Raw genomic sequence first — 21,771 nt, forward strand, 5'->3', positions numbered from 1 at the left:
CTCTCTCTCCTCTTTTCTGCCGGCTGGAGGCCAACGCCCAGGGGGACCTTGGACATCACGACGGCAGGGCCTCCGCCAGCCGGGGCCCCCGAGCGACTGTGTGGAGCAGAACTCTCTAGTCCACCCGGCGCACCACACATGGGGCACACAACGCCCACCTCAGACTGTGGGCACGAGCGGGAAACAAACACGCGCTGCGTCTGAGCCGCGACCCGTGTTACCGTCTATTCGCTGGAACCGCGAGCCTCCCCGAAACGAACGCTTCCCCACGTCCCCCAAAGCACCCATTTCCCTTTCTTTCTCCTCCACCGCGTCACCATTTCCCCAGTCAAGGAGGCTAGAGACCTTCTAGATGCTTTATCTAGAGACTCGTGAATGTGCACATCCGGAAACATTCTGACAATAACCCCGTTGTTCGTCACAGCAAAAAATTTTTTTAAAAAATGGAAAGAACCCAAGACCCCTTGACAGAAAGACATAACCGAATCCCATTCACGAAACGGAATACTACGTAGCCGTGCAAAGGAACGGTGGCGATAGGCAGCGGGAAGGAATCTCACCAACACGGTGTTGCATGAAAAGGGCAAGAGTAACGGGAACGAATGTGGTTGGAAGCATCTAAACTCTAAAAACGGGCAGCGCTGAACAGCAGGTGGTTCCCAGATGCCGCCGCGAGTGGTGAAATCGTAACGAGGGGCGGAGTGATGACAAACACAACGTTCAGGGTAGCGAGAGGCCCCGGGTGTGGGAGGCGGGCGGGAAGGGTCACCCGCAGGACCGCGGAGGGGTCTGCAATGTTCTCTTTTGCAAAGAAAACAGGGCCGCGTAGACCCGGGTCCTGTCGTAAGAATCCCTTAAATCCTCCAAGAACATTATAAAGACTTTTTTGTAGCTGCGATCGGCTGCGTAGAAAATCGGTGAATTAACAAGCCTGGAAAGCTGGCAGTTGCCCCTGACCCGCCTTGTTGCCTCGGTTCTCACACAAACGGGGAGTTGAACGCGGTCCTGCTCTCCGGCTGACGGTGGCGGCCCTTTGACCCGTCTTTGCACCTGCCTCAGTTCTTACCGCCAAGCCGGTTCCCCGTCTAGAACGTTCTCTTAAAAAATCTAGACCAAACCACATCGCACCCTGCTCAGAGGGCTCCCCCTGCTTCAGAGCCACAGCGAAGCTCGTCCCTGTGAGAGCGATGGGGACCCGCCTTCTCTCCCAGGACATTCCCTTGCACCAGCTCCCTCCTCCATTCGACACCGGGAGGCCTTTGGCCAGGTTCTAGAACACACAGAGTCAGCCCCCCATTCGGGGCTCTGGCCCCCGCTGCGCTCTCCACTGTGGCCCCTTCCCACTCTTTCTGTCCAGTCTGAGATACCACCTCCTGGAAGGCCTCCCTGACCACTTGTCTGAGGTAGGTCCCCTGGGGCTCCCAGCCGCACGCCCCCATTTGTTTCCTTCGTGCCCCGAGCGTTATTTGGGGCTGGGTTACCGCATTGTCTGCTGGGGACATCAGACTATGAGCTCCGTGGAGGAGGAACCTCCATTGCGGTCTCAGTGGTGGGGGGGCGCCATTTTCCCCCGTCCACTCTCCGGAAACTTCAACTTGTACTTTGACTCCCCAGCGTGGCCACAGTCTTTGGCCCAAAGCACAGCTCATTTTCACTAAAAAAAGAAAAAAAAAGAAAAAGAGTTTGAATATACACACACGATGTGTAATTCTAATACATAAATCACGCAGGTAGTCGAATCATACCCACCTCGTAGCGTATTTTTTTTTTAATGGGCTCATTTTTTTTTAAGGGCTTGTTGGTTTATTTATTTCTAGAGAGAGACAGAGGGAGAGAGAAATCCCAAGCAGCCTCCATGCTGACAGAAGACGCAGAGCCTGATGTGGGGCTTGAACCCACACGCCGTAAGATCATGACCTGAGCTGAGACCGAGAGTTGGCCGCTCGGCCGACCGAGCCACCCAGGTGCCCCCGCGTGGTGTCTTTTTTATCCCTTATGTATCTGCTTGCCTCCTTCCTCCTCCCTGCCACCATGGTAGTCAGTCTGTGCTTTCTCCATGGTTGTATAATCATAAAGCAATGCGCACGCACGCACGCACAGCGGGGGCACTTTTGAGGGCACCGTGCCCCTGCTGACCACAGCGTGTGCACGCCATTTTGGGCTTCGGGTTTCTCACTCGCTGCCTTGTGGAAACCCCTCCACGTCAGTTGGGATCATTCCCATTCATTCTTGTTAAATGACATACAACAGTCCCAGGTATGGACGACCCCAGAATTCAAAGACACCTTCTTGGCGCCTGGGTGGCTCAGTCGGTTGAGCACCTGACTCTGGATTGGGGCTCAGGTCATGATCCCAGGGTCATGGAATCGAGCCCCGCATCGGACTCCATGCTGAGTGCGGAGCGTGCTTAAGATTCTCTCTCTCCCTCTGCCCCTCTCCCCCACTCACTCTGTCTCTCTCTCTCTTTCTCAAAATTAAAAAAATAATAATAATAACATCCAAAGACCCCTCTTGATAAACGTCCACACTGTGTCCAGATGTTTTGTCATGATGAACAGGAAATCGTTGGAATTTTTAACCCAGGACGATCAGAACCATCTGGGAAGTTTACAACATCCTGATAGCCAGGCCCAGGCGATTTGGCTCAGGGGGCCTGGCCTGACGGGTGAGGGTGGCCAGAAATCTGTATTTTTAATGACTCTTCCGGGAAATCCTGTGTGCACGCTAAGAGCCACAGGCCCTGCAAGAAAATCTCAAAGTAGCAGGAGCTGTCTGGTTGTTGGAGGTGCCACCACAGCCTGGGTGATGTGGGGTCCCACAGCCCCCCGAACTTGCCGATTCTAGGTGGCGGAGATGGCGACCAGGCAGGGGCAGGGGCGGGCAGGCTTGGGAAGGCGGTATGGCCTGGGCCACTGATGCTCTGCTCTGGCTGCCCGTCAGAATCACCGGGCAGCTTCGTGCAACATCCCAAGGTCCAGACCGACCTTCCAAGGGCGGAGACTTTGCCCGGCTAGTTTCCAGCCTCCCCGGGTGACTCTTAACGGGCGGATGGGGTGAGGATCTGTACCGTGGCTGCGTAAGAACCCAGGCTACGGAGGTCCCCCGTCTGGACTCAAACCTGTCCTCTCCACCTAAGGGCTCTGTGACCCGGGCAAGTTCCTGCATGTCTCTGTGCCTCGGTTTCCTTGCCTATAAAGTGAGGGTGATAATAGTAACCACCTGCCAGCCTGCTGTGCAGAGCAAACGAGATGGTTATGTGGCAGGTGCACGGCACCCGCTGGCACACGGGTCACACTCGCCGACCTTAGGCCGTGGGAGACGTGCCATGACACCCAGTCGACCAGAATTCCTTCTGGGCCATCCCGGAGCCCCAGCCGCCCCAGCCTGACGCTCCGTCCTCCGGGGCTGCCGGCCGAGGCATAGGAGACCACGGAGTTGGGCAACCTCCTGCCAAGGCCCTGCAGTTACCGATTCATAATTCTGAAGAAAGCACGAGTCAGGCAGGTCCAGTGCCACGGAGCGTTGCCAGTTCCCACAGGAAAGACAGGCCCTCGCTTCCCGTCTGGGCCGGAGCCTGGTCAATCCCACGCAGCTGGGACCAGCGGGCTATCATGTAAAAGTTGCTGGGCCAGCCCTCCCGTCCCTTCCTCCCAAATCTGACCTTGGGGCCTCGAAGGGTCTCCATCCCCAAGATGAAGGCAGGAGTTAGGAGCTCTATACCCAGCGGTGGCCTGAGGAGGGTCTGTTGTACCACAGCAGGCATTATTTATTGAGCACTTACCATGTGCCAGGAGGTGTGCCGCCGAGCGTCTTACTGAAACCACGTGTGAACTCTCTGAGGCGGGCACAATCATTACGCCCATTTTACAGAGAAGAAAACACTCCGAGAGGTTCGGAGCCGAGAAGCGCCAAGTTCAGCGTCGGATCGTCCGACTCCGAGGCACTTGGCCTTTCCGCTGCCCCACGCTGCTTCGCCCGAGGCCTGGGGTGCGTGGGCAGAGCGTCTGGACACACTCTTCCCCCATCCTGTCTACACCCAGGTCTAGACCCTGGGGTGGGGGGAGGGGCAGTGTGCTTTGAGACGGGCGCCGTAGGGCTCTGGGAAAACGGGCCTCGTCCCCACTCACCCCACTCCATACCCTTACCCCGTCCTGGCCTTCTTTTGGTCCTGCTATGCCACGGACGCTCCCCTCCCTTCCCTACCTCCGGGCTTCGTCCTGTCCCCACGCCCGGAAGCTTGTTCCCTCGCTGGCCGATCCGTGACACTCTTCAGCCTCAGCCTAAATAGCTCCTTTGCTGGGAGGAGTGCTTGCAAAAGCAGCCCCCGCATGGCACTCGCCATCATTTCTAGTGATCTCTGTCTCTTCACTTGCTGCCTCCCTAGATGTGAACTCCCGAGGTTGGAGATTTTGCCTGGCAAACAGTAGATCCTCCCTGAATAGATTTTGAGTGAAGGGATGAGGGATACAGAAGGGTGCTGGGAAGATTTTTGCTGGGGCATAAATAACTGGCCCAGCCTAGCAGACTTCAGCCTGCCTTAGAGCACCCAACCTGACCTTCCCAGGGTCAAGGCTAACCTCTATGTCGGAGAAAACATAGCATGTTCTGGGGGAAATGGCCCGGGGGCCCCATCCTCCTGGGGGTTTCCAGGCCCTGGAAGGGAACACGCAGTGCAGCACAGGCAGCTGTCTGGGGCGGGAGGCGGGGGCTGGTCCTCAGGCTGGATGAAGCAACCCCTGGTGCTCTTAGGAACCACCAGCCTGAACTCAGGGGATCCCGGGTCTCAGCCTAGTGCCCCCAACGGTCCAGGACTGAGCACCAGCCCTGAAGGGAGGGTCCACAGGTAACACCTTTCTCCCGCTGACCCCGTGATTCTCATGGAGCAGCCGAGCTGGATTTCAGAGGGGACATGTGTGGCCCAGCTCACGGAGTCCAGAAAGCCCAGTCGGGGAGGGGGGTGGTGGCTAGCTGGCCGTGGTAGGCAGAATCATGCCTCCACCCCCCCCAAAGATGTCCACATCCAGGACTTTGTCTTGTGTCCAACCTGAGGGCATCCGGCAATGGGGGGCGGGGGCCGGAGTGGTGAGAAAAGCCTGCTTGCAAACTCACCCCAGTTCTCCCAATTCTAAGCACTTGCCTTCTAGAAAAGCCACATTCCCCACCTTTCACAAAACAGGATTTTCTCAGCAGAATCTGTGCCAGCTTCCCTTGGAGGTGGGCTTATTCTGATAAAAATCTGGCCACACAGGGGCACTGGAAGTCTGTTCAAGAGATTCTAAGTAAATCGTGGCGAGGAGGGGGCTTGGAGGGGGAAGCTGAGCACCTTCTCTAACCACCCAGAAGCAACCCAGCCCTGGGGCCAGCCTGAGTGTGTTTCTGTTCTGCACCTTGGTGGGGGGGGGGGGGGTTGGAAGGGTGCTGAGCAGAGGGAGTGATCTCCTGGGGCTCCAGAACAAGTCCACCTGGCCTTTTGTGGGGCAGGAAGGATGCTGGTAAGGGCACACACCTCAGCTTCCCCCATTGCCACACTCACAATGCAACCTTCCGGCCACAGCCCAGACCCTTGCCCTGCCGCACTGGCTTGGCCCCGGCAGCCTAGCACTTGACCCCTGGACTTGCATGTATGTGGCTGGATCACTGCCCGTGGCAGCCCTAACTCATCCTGTGGCCAAGACGGAGCAAACTCACCGCCTTACCAAACTTTGGGCCTGGCAGCCCCAAGTTCTGCAGGGGCCAGGCAAGCAAACGCTTCGGCTGCAAGCAACTTCTCTGTTCTTACCGACAGGCTCTAATCCCGAAGAAGGACCCAAATGGGACTCAAACCATTCGTGTTGCTGCAGATTTATTAGCCAGTGGTAGAAACCCAGCTGGGCCCATATGGGACACATGTGTAACTGGCACACATCTGGAGAAAACCTCCCACCCCTCGCCCCTCCCCTCACGCTCAGAGCCGTTCATTCCCAGAGTGTCCCGCTGTGAGCTATGTTGGTGGATCTGCCCCTTTGGGCTCCCTCTCCTGAAGCACAGCAGGACATGGAAACGTTGACCAGAGGGCAACAGAAAGCCTAGGACCTATTCTACCAGGGGTCTCCCCTCCTGCAGAACAAGGTGCAAGGCCAAGGAAGCAGCCTATGCATCGTGGAGGACATCTCACCCTTGCACGTGCAGGCTTCCCAATCTCCGGGAATTCCCAACATACTTTCTCTTTTAAAATTTATTTCTAAGTAATCTTTACACCCTATGTGGGGCTCAAACCCACAACCCCGGCACACTCCACCGACTGAGCCAGCCAAGTGCCCCCAACTCACACTATCACCTCCAAGAAATTCCAGGAGGTCTTTGGACAAAGCCAGATTTCTGGATTCAGATGATGGGGCAATGATAAGGCTAAGGGCCAATAATCATTCCTTCAAGACACATCTGGAAACGACCAACTATGTGAAAGCTCATGCCGGGCACTGCGTGGGGTGTAGAGTTCAACATCTGGTCAGAAGCTTGGCAGGTAGACGGATGATCCCACCTTGATCCAAATGGGCCCCACCTCCTTCCCTCTGGGGGAAGCTATGGGTAGACTCTCTCCTGCGTGGAGGGATCTAACGTTAGGGCTGCTCCCCTGCAGGGTGAGAGGCAATCACACCAAAGCAGAAGTGTGGGTCCTTCCTCCATTAGGACCCGCAGGCCAAGAGGGCAGATGAGATGCATGGATGTTTCTAGACCCCAAAGTGCATGAGATCTCAAACAGAGGATTTGGGGGTGAGAAGGGGTAAGTTTGGAGGAGTCCCCATGGGTCTTGTCCACATGAGAGGCTTTCAAGAAATGAGAACTTTCTTCTTGAGAGGCCAACAAGAATCAAGCCTGAAAACCAAATGGGTTGCAACACTACTAGGGAAAAGGCTTCTGAGAGAGACAGTCACCCTCGGCGTGCTATCTGGAACCTTGGGGTCTCTTGACGCTTATTGTTCAGGGCCCCCCGATGTCCCACCCCAGGGGGAGATGACAATGGGGGGGGGATGGGCTCAGGGCACCATGTTCCACCACTTGAAGGAGAAGGGCTGCCGGCGCACGTTGGTGCCGCAGTGCACCTCCCCGTGCAGCATGTGGTACGGGGTGAAGTCGTCGATGAAGGTGCAGTGGAGGCCCAACGGCTCCAGCAGGGACCGCACCTTCTCCTCCAGGCAGCAGCGGCCGTCGATGATGGGCCCGAAGGGCTTGGGGATGCCCAGGTGCTTCCCCAGCACCAGCATGTTCACCTGCAAAGACGCGGGGTCCCGGGTCAGGGGCGACACTTCCTCATCAGCTCCACATCAACACCTGCACCATACCTGGCCGGACCTGCGTCTGTCTTCCAGGCGACCCTGAAAACAGCTCCTCACTCTTGCACGCAGGGGAGAGGCACCGCGGTGGGGGAGAACTCTGGCCAGCTGTGCATTGCCAAGGGAGCAACCGCTGAGCTCCCAGGGACAGCTTATTTCCCCAGCGACCGCCCTCCTCACTGGTGGATCGTGGCCGCGGCCATGTTTGTGCCGCAGAAGCCCAGCTTCCTACGTTGGAGCTGATTGGACCAGGGCAGACATCTGACCCACGCTGGACCAATCAGATTCTCTCTCTCTCTCTCTCTGGTGTTTGAAGATGACCCGAGTGGGCCGGCCCGGTAGATCTCTGCCTACCCCTGTATCCGTGTGTATGTTTATATTCCTCCCCAGGAACAGAGAAGCAAAGGAAGCCAAGCTGGGGCAAGGGAAGGGGGAGGGAGCGGATGACGGAGACGCAGAGATGAGAGATGGTCCCAGGCCCTCCTGAAGCCGCCACTGCAGCCATCCCTGCCCTCGGCTTTCATGGCATCCTTGCATTAGACCTCCTGCTCTGGCCGAAGCTGGCTCCCGTGGCCCCGTGTCTTGCAAGCACCAGAGGCACTTGCATAATTGCAAGCCTGCCTTAAACATGAGAGGAGGGGAAACTGAGTTTTGCAAATGGGGAAATCGAGGAGGGCGAAAGGTCAGCCAGAAAGGGGAAGGGAGATTGGGGAGATGTAGCAAGGGTGGTGTGGACAGGCCCCCTGTGAGGCCCTGATGATGGGCGAGCTGAGTTCCTCTGTTGGGGGGGGGGGGTGGAGGTGGATGGGGGCTGGAGGAGGGGAGTGACAGGAGGGGAGGGGAGGGGAGCTGGGTCATCTACAGCCATGCTACTCAAAGTGTGGTCCCCGGAGAGCAGCCTGAGCGCCACCTGGGTGCTGGTTAGAGGAGCAGCAGTGTCTCAGGCCCTGCCTCGGACCTGCTCAATCAGGACACATGGGGTGGGGCCCCAGCAGTCTACCTAGTCCAGAGGCAAAGCCCTCAGGACTCAACGGAAGACCACTGCTCCCACGAAGCCTTCTTGGATTGCCAGTCCTACCTCTCAGGCTGGAAGTGCTTTGTCCCACCTCTCAACTGCCACTTGGTTTTATTATACAAAAGACATCATTGGGATATGCCCTAAGAGAGGTGGAGAGAGTTGCTCTCTCACTAGATCAGACTCCCTCCTTGAAAGCAGCAAGCAGCCTTAATCATTTCTGTGTCTCTAACAGTGTACCCTAAATATATGGGGAACGGGGGTACAGCTGCGGGCTCAGAGAGAGAACACAAGGGACATCTGAGCTTTCAGCTGACCTGCACTGCGGGGCACACACGACCTCATGCGATCATTGGTTCACTCCACAAATATCATGTAGGTCCCTGGGGGAAGTGAAGGGCCCTTCCCTGATGGCCCCTGAACAAAGGGCTTCGCCAATGAACATTCCATAGTGGCCAGGACAGTCAGCCAACTAGAGCCCTTCTGGGGCCCATCATGGGACCCTGATTCTCTCTGACACCCCCATCAGTCACCGTAATCCCAAACACGGCAGCAACCAAATGTCTTGCCCCTCTGGGGAGCAGAAGCGTGGAGCCTAATCTGATGAAACAGATTTAAGTCATGAACAGGGGCCTCACCAAGTCAGGGAAGAAGGCCACTGCCTTTCTCCTCTCAATCTTGAAGAGCTGAGGGATGTCGATGATGTCCTGCTCGGTCAGGCCCAGCTCCCGCTTGAGTACCTCCCGGTTCCAGTCGATGCAGCTCTAAGGGGGGTGGGTAGAGTTGGAGAGACCTTGCCAGCGTGCATCGGGGGGAACCCAAGAGGTCATGTCTGGTTAAGGAGACAGGCTTCCCAGTTGCCCGTAGACCAGCTCTCCACACAAAACGTACCTGTCCTTGGGTCCCACCCTTCACAGGCCCAGCTGACTCGCTGGGTCAGCTCCAGAGTTTTCCAGAGCGTTCCATCTTTGGCCCTCTTCCCTTCTCTAGATCTTTCACGCTTTAGGGGCTCTCCTTCAGCCTCATGCTTGAAAATACCATCTAGACACAGACAACTCCCAAATGTCTGTGTCCCAGCCACTCTCTAGAGCTCTCTAGAGTTCTCTTTCCGGAACTCAGATTTACACATACAACCACCACTTGGCATCTTCGCCTGGATGTCTAATTGGCACATCAGATAGAACGCGTCCAAAGACAAACTCTTCATTTCCACTCCCCCCTCCAGGCGCCGCCCCCCCCCCCCCGGGGTCCTTCAGCTCTGTCATTGCAGTCAGCTGCTTGTGCCAGAAGCCTTGCCTTCGTGCCAGTGACTCCATTCCCCTCCCTTCACACCCATCTTCAACAGGTGCCGCGGGCTCCACCTCTAGAATCTGTCCCCAGTGTGACCTCTTCACATCCCCTCCACCGCATCCACCTGGTGACAGCCACCCCAACCGCTGCCTGGTTGACAACAGTGGCTTCCTAATTGGTCTCCTTGCTGCATCTGCTTTGGGGCCGCGTGGCAACCATCATAATGACCTCCAGCTGCGTTAGTAGACTTGACCAAGGGCCTTGCTGCCCCTCTGAAACCCTTCGTTTGTTCCCGCCCGAGGCCACACCTCCCTCCAGTTGCTAACAGCCAATGGTGAGTACAACAAGGACACTAAGGCAAACCTATTTCTGGGAGACAGGGGACTCCTCTGCTGGCCAACAGCGGCTTGGGGAAACCTCCACGGCTTTGCTAAACTTGTCTGAGACTGCATGGCAGGGATGCCCCCCTCGGCCTTCCTCCCCTCCGCACCCCCCCCCCACTCAGGGTCTGCTCTCCCAGGTCCCTCCAGCTCCCTTCCTCTTTCTCGGGGACAGGCACTGTCCCTAATAGGATCTCTGCATGTTGAACCCCGTCTTGGCATTTGCTTCTTAGAAGAGAGTGCGTTGGTATTCTGTTTGTCCTTCCAGAACCCCTACGTACCCTTCTCCCCTGCTCTGTGCCTTCGGAGGCTGGTCCTTGCCAGTCAGGGGCTCCCATGCCCTCTGGCTTCTGGTCGGATTTGGCCAATGGGGCACTGACAGGAGGTGGGGGTGATAGAGTGCAGTTGGGATATTTGCTCCTGCACCTACCTCACTGCCAGGTCACTGCAGGCTGGCCAGGACGGTCACAGCTCCTATCTCACAGCCCTCTTTTCATGGTGACCCATCCCATCCCAGTTCCAGTACCCCCCCCAACTAATTCCTTCAGGTCTAGGTGTCACCACAGCTCCCCTCCCCTTAGCCTGGGGACACTGCACAGTCCCCTACTGACTTCCTCCAATCCTGCCTGTGCCTTTGTAAATATTCCCTTGGTAAAGCTGTTCCACCGTTATCCAGCTTGAAGCATTTCCTGCCGGGATCTGATGTCACCCCACCCACCCCTGCTATGAAATATTGCTATATTGTCAACACAGCAGCAGAGAGATCCTTTCAAAGCATAAATCAGATCGGGTCCCTCCTCTGCTCAAATCCCCTGGCGGCCTCATATCTCTGAGCCATAGCCAAAGTCCTTGTGGTCCCCTCCATCACTTGATGACCCAGCCTCCCCTCACTCCACAACCCCCTGGCTTGTCCCCAGACAGTCCATGCCCCTGCATTCTACCTCAAGGTCATCGTGTGGGCTGTTCCCTCTGCCTGAATGCACGTCCTTCCCACATGCACACAGCTTACCCTTCATTTCTCCAGGGGCAGAGGAGGGATTGGAGCCCCTCTGTCTGGGCCAGTTCCAGCCTGGGCTTTCACAGACCCCGAGCCTCAGACTCTGTCGCCGTTGCTGTCCCCAGCCACGCCCACCTTGCGCTCACAGCCCTTGGCCCTGTACCTGCACAAACTTGTTGTAGCTGATGAGGTTTGCATTGGAGAGGACCTGGTTGATGGAGACGGTGCTGATCTGCTTGTCACCTGTGAGGGAGAGACCGACACTAGACGAGGGGCAGGAACAGTGCCAGCGGTGAGGGTCACCTGCTCTGGGAGGCAGCCAGGCAGAGGCCAAGTTCACAGCTACTGGTCTTGTGAGACCAGCTCTCTGGTCTTTCTGGACACTGGGTAGGCACCACCCAGCAGAGCTCAGCCTGGCCACTGTGCGAGCCTGGGTGTGGGAGGGGTGGGAGGGACAGGTGACCACAGCACCGTGCACTTTAGACCTTCCTTTGAGTGCACGGGAAGTGGTGATGACTTTTACTGGAAATGCCCACCTGTTCCAGGGCACTGGGTGGCGACTCCTTTCGCCGAGGGGTGGTAGTGGGGCCGGTCACCCACCTGCCCATCAGTGCCAGCCCCGATGGACACCACTGGACCCTGTCCCTGCCCTCCACAAGGCGACCGCCTGGCAAAGGGGCTTCCCGGAGGCCCAGCTTGGGGTCAGCCAGCTGGGGTCCGGTCCCAGCTCCGTCGCGTTCTTGCTGAGCCCCCTGGGCCAGTGACTTCCCCGACTTCCCCATGTTCTTGGGTATGGAGCAGGAGGGGACAGTAATCTGTGAGGTCAGCAGGGGAAAGGGCATGGAGCATGGCCTGGGGCGTGGCACACGGGGGGGTGACTGGCGAGCCGTGCTGGGCCTCCACGGCCACTGCTCCACGGTGGCTGCAGGTGGCCTGACGGCTGTGAACGGCCGCCGTCTCCTTCCTAGCTGGGCGGCTGGGGTAACCGCTTGGCCTGTTCCTGGGTCTCGTTCACGGTCAGTGTGGTCCTTCCAGGAAAGATAAACATGGTCTTGCCTCCACCTGGTACATAACACCTGGATTTGAGGCTTTTTAAGGTTTGGGCTCAGAGGCATTAACCATGGTCCCTATGGGAACAACGGGGCGGGGAAGACTATTCCTTTCGTCTTACAGCTGGGGCTCCAGGGTGGTGGCGGGAAGGGGATGAGGATCTTAAAATGCAAAGAAAGGGACTGGAAAGTTCTACCTGAGCGCTTCTGAGTTCTGCAGAAGCTTTTCTCTTGGAGGTAGGTTTGGCCCAGGATATCATTTACCACCTACGAGGCCAAGAAAATCTATGATCCACCCCTGCCCCCCAGCCAAAGGTTTTTGCCCCGAGACCCCCAGTGACCCTGTCAGAGAGGAAGGCCCCTCTAGGAGCCATGTGGTCTTGGTGGGGAAAGGAATTTGAGCCAACAAGCTTGCCCATCCACTGTGGCCCATGCCAGCAAGCTCTCTCAGGGCTCCTTCTAAGCAAAATGAAAATGCGGGGCCCTTTGCTCAAAGAGCAGAGGAAAAAAAGTATCACCAAAAGTATTAAAATATAACTTTGGCTTTCCTCCACGGTCTCCCTCCTGCCCTAGCAGGTGGGGTGTTTTTTTTTTTTTATTTTTTTTATCTTTATTTACTTTTGAGAGAGAGACAGAATATGAGCAGGGGAGGAGCAGAGAGGGAGACACAGAATCCGAAGCGGGCTCCAGGCTCCAAGCTGTCAGCACAGAGCCCGACGCGGGGCTCGAACCCACGAACCGCGAGATCGTGACCCGAGCCGAAGTCGGACGCTCCACCGACGGAGCCACCCAGGCGCCCTGCGTGTTGGTTTTTTTACTTGCTATCGGATGTGGCGCTCCCCCGGCTACGGGACGCCTGCGTGGTGGGCACGGACCCTCGCGGCAGCACCGGGACCCCCACCTGGAACTTCACACGTGCTGCCACACATCCCAGCCCGTGAGCCACAGAACCCACATGGAGCCAGGCAGCTTCCCTTCCCACAGGCCCACCATCCCGAGCCATGGCCAACAGGTGCTCTCCGAGGGCCAGGGCAGCCTCTGCGCGGTGGACAGGAGGCTCACCCTTCCAAGCTGCCCACCACATCCCCTGTGGCACTGCTAGTCCAGGACAGGGACAGTTAATGCCAGCACCCCCCTCCCAGATGCCAAGGGGCGTGTGCATCCAGGCCTGCCCACTCCCGGGCTCCTCCTGCAGCCATCAGTGGGCAGGGGCGGGGAGGGGGAGGCCCGGTAGGCTGGGGCTCCGGGGAGCGAGGGGGGTACAGAGGGATCTCATCCCTGGGAGGCAGCAGGAGGATTCACACACAAGCCACAGATTATTAAGAGTTTCAAGAGAGTGAGAGCAGAGCATTAAACCTTCTGCGGGGAGGGCCCTGTCCGGTGACACTGGTGACGCACCCACGAAGCTGGCCACATCTCCGTCCCAGCCCCAGGCAGTGGGGGCTGGGGGGGCAAGGCGCGCGGTGGCAGTAAGGCTCTTGAGTTTTAGGGGACGGCCCCGCTCTAGAATTTTCCATCCCTCTCTCAAGCCCGATGACGTGTCCTGCTTTAGGTGAGGGGGCAGGAAGGCTGGGCTGAGGGACACGGCCCTGGTGCTTACCGACAACCCCTTTGAACAGGAGGGCCCTGCCGTGGCCCCACTTTTGCTTTTCCTGGAAGAGCTTGAAGCAGGCGCCAGGACTGGCCAGGAGCATCCGGAAGCCCTGTGTGGAGAGGGCAGACCCGCCTGAGCTCCCCTGGCCTCCTGGAGCTCATCCTTTGACTCAGACACCCGGGGACAGGCCGGCAACCCCGCTCCTTACCTTCCCGTCGGGGGCAGGGACAAAGCTCAGAAACTCATCCACGTGGCCCACGGCCAACCAGTCCACAAAGAGCTCCACTGGGGGCTGCACCCTCTGCGCGTGGAGGAAGTCCCGCACCACCTGCGTGACCCGGCGGCCGCTGGACCTGCGGCCCGAGGGGTTAAAAAGAGTTGTTTCGCTTTAAAAAGTCTATGCAGAAATGGAATGAAAGAGTTCAAGGTTTCTGCAACGTCTGAGCTTTTAAAATTGTATTTATTTTGAGAGAGAGAGAGAGAGAGAGAGTGCAGGGGAGGGGCGGAGAGAGAGAGAGAGAGAGAGAGAGAGAGAGAGAGAGTCCCAAGCAGACCACGCTGCCAACGCAGAGCCCGACATGGGGGCTCGAACTCATGAACCGTATGATCATGACCTGAGCCGGAGCCAAGAGCCGGACGTTTAGCCAACTGAGCCACCCAGGTGGCCCGCAAGGTCTGATTGTTGTTTTAAACAAAAAGACACACACCGTTCTGTAAGCAGGAGAGACAACAAGCATGTACTCTTTCAATTCTGCTCGGGGTGAGCTCTTGTGCAGGGGCGGGACAGCTCGGTCCCAGTCACCCGGCGGGTGACCCACCAGGTCGTGCCATCCAGGCACATGCTCCGAGCCGCCCTCAGACCCACGCTCACGTTCTCCAACAGCCTGATACTCAACCCTACCCCGCGCCCCGTGGCCAGGCGGCTCTTCTTTGAGTTTAACTTGGGTCTCTCTTGCTGGGGCCTCACCTTCCTGTACATCAGTGGGAAGAGAGGTGGACAAGGTCACCCCAAGAGGCCTCGCAGCCCCGGCCTCTTATGCTCGCGAACGTAAACCCCGTTCTTCGTTTGCCCTTCTGCAGAGGCAGCTACTGGCATGGCCCAAACTTCCTCTTTCCGTGGGATCCCGTGCTGGGGACAGTTAGTCCCCTCCAAAGCCTCTTGCTTCACCTGTTATTTGACCTCAAGTCTGTCCTAACTGCTTTGTTGAATTTGGTTGGCCCGATGTCTTGGTCAATGCCGCAGCCAATAATCATTACCACATGATTCCTTTTCTTTCGCATCCGTATCTCTGTCACATGTGGAACAACAAATAATCTGTTATTCTGTGTGTGTGTGTGTGTGTGTGTGTGTGTGGTATGACATCTCATTTTCTTTTCTTTTCTTGCTTTTTTTTTTTTTTTGGACATCTCATTTTCCATGTCCTATTCCTTCCTTCTCCTGTTCTCAGGAAAATATCTGATAGTAGTCATTTACATCATAGTATGAACAAGCTCTTAAAATAGAATTTCTCCAGGACTGTTGAGACTTGAGGCTTCTTCTTCCATAACTATTAATTAATAGATTGTATTAGCAGTATCGTTTATTTTCAGAATCAGAAGACCTAAGTTATGTATTAACTGTGCATTCTGTGTGGCCTGTACCAGGTCATTCACCCTCTCTGGGCTCACTTATGAAATGAAAAGGCTGGACTGAATGATCTCTTCGGTCTATGCCCCGTTTGGCCTTTTCAAACTCCCCAGGGTGAAGTACAGTGTCTGGTGAACAGCCCGCTGTACCACCATCCCCACATCTAGAACTAGAATTTTATCTTTCCATTCCTTTCTCTCCCAGGAACAGAATGGTCCCTCACCACCCCAGCCACCGTCGCCGCCCTCCACCCCAGGAACACCTCTCCCTGCTCCTCTCTCACCCAGGCAGGTTGCCCCCGATGAGGATCCGCCCCAGGGGGTACTCTTTCCCATTGGCCACCACTGGGGGGCTGACCTCCAGGTTCCCGAAGGAGTCCAGGCCACTCACAGAGCTGTCTTGTGGTTCCCGCGTCACATAGCCGAAATCTGGACCCTGGCGAGGGGAACGGAGTCAGGCTAGCGGTGGGGGTCACCAGAAAGAGCTTGAACCACCTTGCTGGGTTCTGAGCTCCTTGAGGATGGGGCAGGAAGTGGCTGCCCATTCTTCAGATGGAAATACTGAGTCTAAGACTCAGTCTGACCTATTCAATATATTTTTTTAATGTTTTTATTTATTTTTGAGAGCTAGAGAGACAGAGCATGAGCTGGGGAGGGACAGAGGGAGAGGGAGACACAGAATCGGAAGCAGGCTCCAGGCTCTGAGCTGTCAGCACGGAGCCCGACGCAGGGCTCGAACTCACGAACTGCGAGATCATGACCTGGGCCGAAGTTGGACGCTCAACCGACGGAGCCACCCAGGCGCCCCCTGACCTGTCCAATATTTCACACGTGCACAGGGTCCTATGTTGGGAAACCTGTGAGGCCAGGGCTATAAGATCATTTTTGCTGATGAAGAAACTGAGGCTCGGCGCGGGGAGGTGACTCATGAAAAGTCACATGCATATGAGTAACCAAGCTGGGTTGTTCTGATTGCAGAGCCTGTGTTCTTAACAGCGGCACTGCCCGCCCCCGCCCCCTTACCTAGGGCCTCCGGATTTAGGAAATAAAAATACGGGATGCCCAGTTACATTTGAATTTCCGATAAACAAATACGCTTTTAGTATAACTAGGTCCCGTGCGATGCTTGGTACATGCCTATACCAAAAGGTTACTCGTTGCTTATCTGAAATTCAAATGTAACTGGGCATCTCTCGTATTTTTTTCTGGTCACTCCTGTCCCTAAAGAACGTGGTTCCCAGTGCAGCCCCCTAGACCCTACGCCCTACACCCCAGTGTGGCTCTCGGGTAATGTCCCTCGGCCCTCAGAGCCGGGCAGCAGCCTGCGGTCTGGACACTCACCAGGATCCTTTTGTAAGGGAAGTCCTGTAGCTCTCCGTTCCTGGGGGAGTCAAAGACCACCGGGAAGGTCTTGTGTGGCGCCTGAACATAGCCCAGTTCCATCTCGTCCTGCGAACGAGAGAGACGCCGTGTGGACAATCCGCACTCGTTTGGCACTGAGAACCTTGGAGAAGACTGTTCGTGCGGGTCCTTCGTCTCAGGCCTGCCTTGCCCTTCGGGGTGAGGAGGGTAGGGGTGTATGATGCCTGCTGGCTGGAGGAGGGGCTGGAGGCTCAGAGAGGGCACGCTTTTGCTCCGGTCACACAGCAAGACAGGAGGGAATGAATGAGAAGGTGGATGTGACCCTGGGGGTGTCCCTGTGCCAGATCGGGGCAGAGTGGACTCAGAGAGGGGCTCAGGGTGGCCCGACTTGGACAAATAAGTCACTGGACATCAGCCAGCACCTCTGGCCTCCACATGTGGTCGTGAAGGAAGGGCTGGCAGCTGGACAGGGCTGAGGGGACCCAAGGAGGTAGAGATCTTCCTCCTTCTCAGATCGCTCAACACTCAACCCAGTTCAATCCTAAGCCCTCTGGTCCTGGAGGCAGAGGTGGCTCAGCACCGATGAACTCTATCTCCGATGACAAGCTCACTGATACGTGCCTGACCCTGCTCTAAGCTCCTTATAGATATTAATTCTAGGAATCCTCATCATACACCTGCACAGAGGCACTATTGTTACCCATGTGGCAGATGAGGAAAGCGAGGACCAGAGAGGTCTAATTTTTGTCCAAGGGCACACAGCTAGTCAGTGGCACAGCCGGGCTCCAAACCCAGCCCATCTTGCTCCAGACTCCTGCCCCGAGCTTCCACCTCACTGGAGGACCCTCCAGCCACGAAAGCTTCTGAGCTTGGCATTCAGGGTCTCCCACTTCAGCGCCTCCCTTCACGGAACCTTGGCCCTGGCCCACAAGAGTGCCAGACATTCTTTCTCGTGCCTCCCCTCTCTGGGCCCTTGCCCATGCTGGTCCCAGCATCGCGGGACCCCGGCACGGCCCTTACCAGCTCTGTGGCTCTGGGCATTTGCCCCCCGAGGGCTCCTTAGGTGGGTGACAGCAGGGAGGTGTCGAGAAGGTGAAAAGGATACCACGCATGACTCCCCCATAAGCGCTTGATAAACAGCAGCACTCATCGCCCATCCGGTCCCGCCCAGGTGTCCCTCCTCCGGGAGGTCTTTACCCATCCCCCAGACAGAGGTGATGCCACCGCCCCCCAAACCCTCTGGCACTTTGCCGACCCTGCCCCGCCCCCCCACCCCACCCCCATCCCCGCTGCACCTTCAGCTACGGGAGCGGGGGCTTTGTCGCAATAATTCACCACATCAGGGCTTCTCAGCCGCGGCACAATTGACACTCGAGGCCGGATCATTCCTTCTTGTGTATTCCCTGCAGCCTCTCTGAGCTCCACCCACTAGAAGCCAGTAGCACCTCCACCCTGGGTGTGACAGCCCCACATTTGCTGCCAAATGTCCCTAGGGGGACAGAGCTGCTTCCCGTGGGGAACCACAGGCCCAGGCTGCTGAGGGCAGGGAGTGTGTCCCACACCCCCGCCATCCCCTTCAGCGCCAGCCCCGTGTGGGAGAATGGGAGTTCAATCTAGTGTCAGGGTGTGCCTGGGTCTCCGGAAAGATCTGGAGAGAAGGAGAGAGCTCTAGGTCTAGCAGGAGAAAAAGGAGCGCCCCGGGGAGGACACTCACAGCCCCCAGGTCCTTCTAAGAATTCGTAAGTGACCTCCTCCCACCCCTGCTTGGGATGCGCCAGCCTCTCCCTCCAAGACGCTGTCCATGGTACCTGGATCCAGCGGTCATTGCGGTTCTCGTTCTGCGGGCAGATGGTCAGCTTGCAGCCAGCCTTCCTGGCCAGCTCCGCCACGGCGTCCACAAAACACGTGTTGTTCCTCACGCTGCAGACAAGCCCAGGGAGAGGGGCTCAGGACACAGCCACGTCTGGAGACCAGAGGGGCCTCCGGGGTCAGAAGGACACCTGCTGCCCCCCCCACCCCCCCCCACACACTCACCGGCACACGTAAACCTCCAGGGGCGGCAGGGTGCTGGGCGTCATAATCCAGGGCGCCACACGGAACACCACGGTGTCAGTGAAGATCGGGGACTCGGAGAAATCCTACAGAGGGGGGGGAGCAGAAGGGGAAGAGCGCCGGCCTTGGAATCCAGAGGCCCGGCTGAGTCAAGGACCACGTGGACCCTGGGCAAGCCGCTGGCACCTCTTAGTTTCTAGAGAGGCACCGCGGGGTGGTGGAGAGGTCTGGGACCCTTCATGCCAGCAGAGCCCCTCCCCCCCAGCACGGAGCTCCCCACTCCTGTCCTCCCCCCTCCTTGGCCACCCCTACCTCGTTGGAGTCGTCCAGCAGGGTGACGTGGAAGGACAGAAGCCCCGTGAAGCTGGCGTCAGGGAAGGAGAGCCCCTCCACGAAGAAGCGCTCCTCGTCACCGTGGAAGTGGGGCACCTCGTACGACACCTTGTTCTGGCCCAGCACGTGCCTGTAGGCCTCGCACGAGTCCTCGGGACCTGGGCGGGGACGGAAGCGATGGCCGTGACTCCCAGGTGGGCCCGCAGAGCACGGGGGCGCAAGAAGAAGCCGCCGCGCCAACCTCCCCAAAGAGCCTCAAGCCAGACCACAGCCCCCACCTCTGCCCTCCCGCCGGCAAAGGAGCGACAGGGGCTCGATACCCAGTGTGGGCACGGCCCGGGAAGAGGCCGTTCCTCTCTGAGATGGCTGTTCAGACCTTCCGCAGGACGATCTGGCAACATCTCACAAAGTCCCATCTACTCCTAAGCGAGCAACCCCGTGGCCAGGAGTTGATGGAAATCTGTACGTACAAATACACGTACAAGGGGGTCCGCTGGTTCTTTATCCGGTCATTGAACAAATATTTACAGGGCACCTCCTCGGCACCGACAGGGCACGGTTCTAGACTCAGGAGCAAACTGGGAGCAAGGCCCGTGCCCTCGAGGCACCTGTACTGTTGCAAAATCAGAACACTGCCAACAACGGGATGTGCAGGGCACTGGATGTGATATGGCACATCCACGCTTCGGAATACCACGCAGCTGTGGACAAGAACGAGGAGGAGCCGGATAAATACAGAAAGGGGTGTCGGGTATATGATTCCGTGGGAGAAACCGCTGGGAAAGCAGAAGACGTGCACGCCACGCACAGAGACAAGTGACGAAGAACACAGAGCACATCGTTAACGATGAACACGTGTTAAGAGTCAGGTTTAGGGGTGAGGATAGGGAACTCTCATTTTTATTTTAAAAAATTTTAATATTTATTTTTGAGAGAGAGAGAGAGAGAGAGAGAGAGAGCGGGGGAGGGGCAGAGAGAGAGGGAGACACAGAATCCGAAGCAGGCTCCAGGCTCCGAGCCGTCCGCACAGAGCCCGCCGCGGGGCTCGAATTCACAAACCGTGAGATCATAACCTGAGTCGGACGGGAGCTCAACCTACTGAGTCACCCAGGCACCCCAGGGAACTCTCATTTTTTTAGCCACATATACTTCTATAGTGTTTGATCTTGTTAACAATGAGCATTTTATTACTTTTATGCGTGTGTATCTTTAAAAGATATTTTATGTCCTTGCTTGTACGGGTGATAAGAGCATCGTGGCTGTGTGAAGAAAGTCATTTTTTTTTGGAGGGGGGGAGATGCATGCTGAATTATGCAGGGGCACTAGCCATAGTGTCTAGGAGTGGCTTTAAAATACTTCAGCAGGGGCACCTGGGTGGCTCAGTCAGTTGAGCGTCTGACTTCGGCTCAGGTCATGATCTCGCGGTCCTTGAGTTCAAGCCCCGCATCGGGCTCTGTGCTGACAGCTCAGAGCCTGGAGCCTGTTTCAGATTCTGTGTCTCCCTCTCTCTCTCTCTCTCTCTGCTCCTCCCCCGCTCACACTCTGTCTCTCTCTCTCTCTCCCCCTCTGCCCCTCTCCCCTGCTCATGCTCGCTCTCTCTCTCTCTCTCTCAAATAAACAAATAGGGATGCTTGGGCGGCTCAGTCAGTTAACTTCGGCTCAGGTCACGATCTCACGGTTCATGGGTTCGAGCCCCGCCTCAAGCTCCATGCTGACAGCTCAGAGCCTGAAGCCTGCTTTGGATTCTGCGTCTCCCTCTCTCTCCGCCCCTCCCCTGCTCGCTCTCTCTCTCTCTTTCTCTCAAAAATAAAACAAACATTGGGGCACCTGGGTGGCTCAGTCGGTTAAGCATCCGACTTCAGCTCAGGTCATGATCTCACAGTTCGTGGGTTCGAGCCCTGCACCGGGCTCTGTGCTAACAACTCGGAGCCTGGAGCTTGCTTCCGATTCTGTGTCTCCCTCTCTCTCTGCCCCTCCCCGTTCACGTTCTGTCTCTATCTCTCAAAAAATGAATAAACATGAAAAATAATAAAATAAAACAAAACAAAACACTTGAGCAAACAGGATCAACGGAGCGAGAGAGGCAAGACAGCGGTAATTGTCGAATCTGAGTGGTTGGCCTGTGGGGGTCCATTACTATTCTCTCTACTTTTGTGTATGTTTGAAAGTTGGGGTAATAAAAATTTCTGAACGTGCTTGAAATACATTTTTAAAATTGATCCATCCAATCAAATGGCCTTGGGCCACAGCTGCCCGGGGGCCCCAGCGGACCTGCTTTGAAGTTCCCACACCTGACTGTGCTTCCTCTGACCCCCAGGGCAGGCTGGAAGCCAGGGCAGGGGCTGCCCTCCGGCCCAAGGCGGGGAAACCGAGGCCCCTCTCCCCAGCAGTGGGGGTGTGGGGGATGGGCATGAACTCACCGCAGGTGTGGAAGACCCGGGCCCACTTGGCGTCATAGCTGGAGGTGTGGAGGATAAGTCTGTGGTCGTCGAAGAGGGCGGCGGGGCCTTGGGTCCGCAGGACCATGACTGACATGTCTTCCAGGTCTGTGGAGCCAGACAGGGGCGGCAGCTCAGGGGGCCTGTGACCCTCTGTCTTCTCCTCCTGCCCACCGCGCCCCCTAAGGGCAGAGGGTGCCAGGACCCGGGTGTCCGAGCCCCAGCTCCGCCCACCCTGCGAAAACACTGGAAACCATGAAGACGCCTCCGTTTCCTCACCCGCCCAGAACTCTAGAAAGGGCAGAGGGGCCAGCCCAGTGCC

The 21,771-nt window shown here is 57.0% G+C and overlaps 1 protein-coding gene across 2 annotated transcripts in view; it reads right to left on the bottom strand.

Moving 5' to 3' along the window:
• Positions 1-5,825: 5,825 nt before the first annotated feature.
• Positions 5,826-21,771, bottom strand: part of PADI3 (peptidyl arginine deiminase 3) — a 31,353-nt gene continuing 15,407 nt past the window's right edge. For both annotated transcript variants that reach the window (XM_047082806.1, XM_047082807.1), the window contains exons 6-16: positions 21,432-21,557; positions 18,991-19,169; positions 18,661-18,764; positions 18,435-18,546; positions 16,606-16,713; positions 15,549-15,700; positions 13,847-13,991; positions 13,645-13,747; positions 11,159-11,238; positions 8,967-9,092; positions 5,826-7,250 (exon numbers count right to left, since the gene is read on the bottom strand). In XM_047082806.1, coding sequence (XP_046938762.1) covers positions 7,017-7,250; positions 8,967-9,092; positions 11,159-11,238; positions 13,645-13,747; positions 13,847-13,991; positions 15,549-15,700; positions 16,606-16,713; positions 18,435-18,546; positions 18,661-18,764; positions 18,991-19,169; positions 21,432-21,557 — 1,469 coding nt within the window. In that variant the 3' untranslated portion in view covers positions 5,826-7,016. The remainder of the gene's footprint in view (positions 7,251-8,966; positions 9,093-11,158; positions 11,239-13,644; positions 13,748-13,846; positions 13,992-15,548; positions 15,701-16,605; positions 16,714-18,434; positions 18,547-18,660; positions 18,765-18,990; positions 19,170-21,431; positions 21,558-21,771) is intronic.

This window comes from Lynx rufus, unplaced genomic scaffold (genome assembly GCF_022079265.1).
Source record: "Lynx rufus isolate CCGP_SWC_20201006 ecotype Redwood Valley unplaced genomic scaffold, mLynRuf1.p SCAF_2, whole genome shotgun sequence".
Lineage (NCBI taxonomy): Eukaryota > Metazoa > Chordata > Mammalia > Carnivora > Felidae > Lynx > Lynx rufus.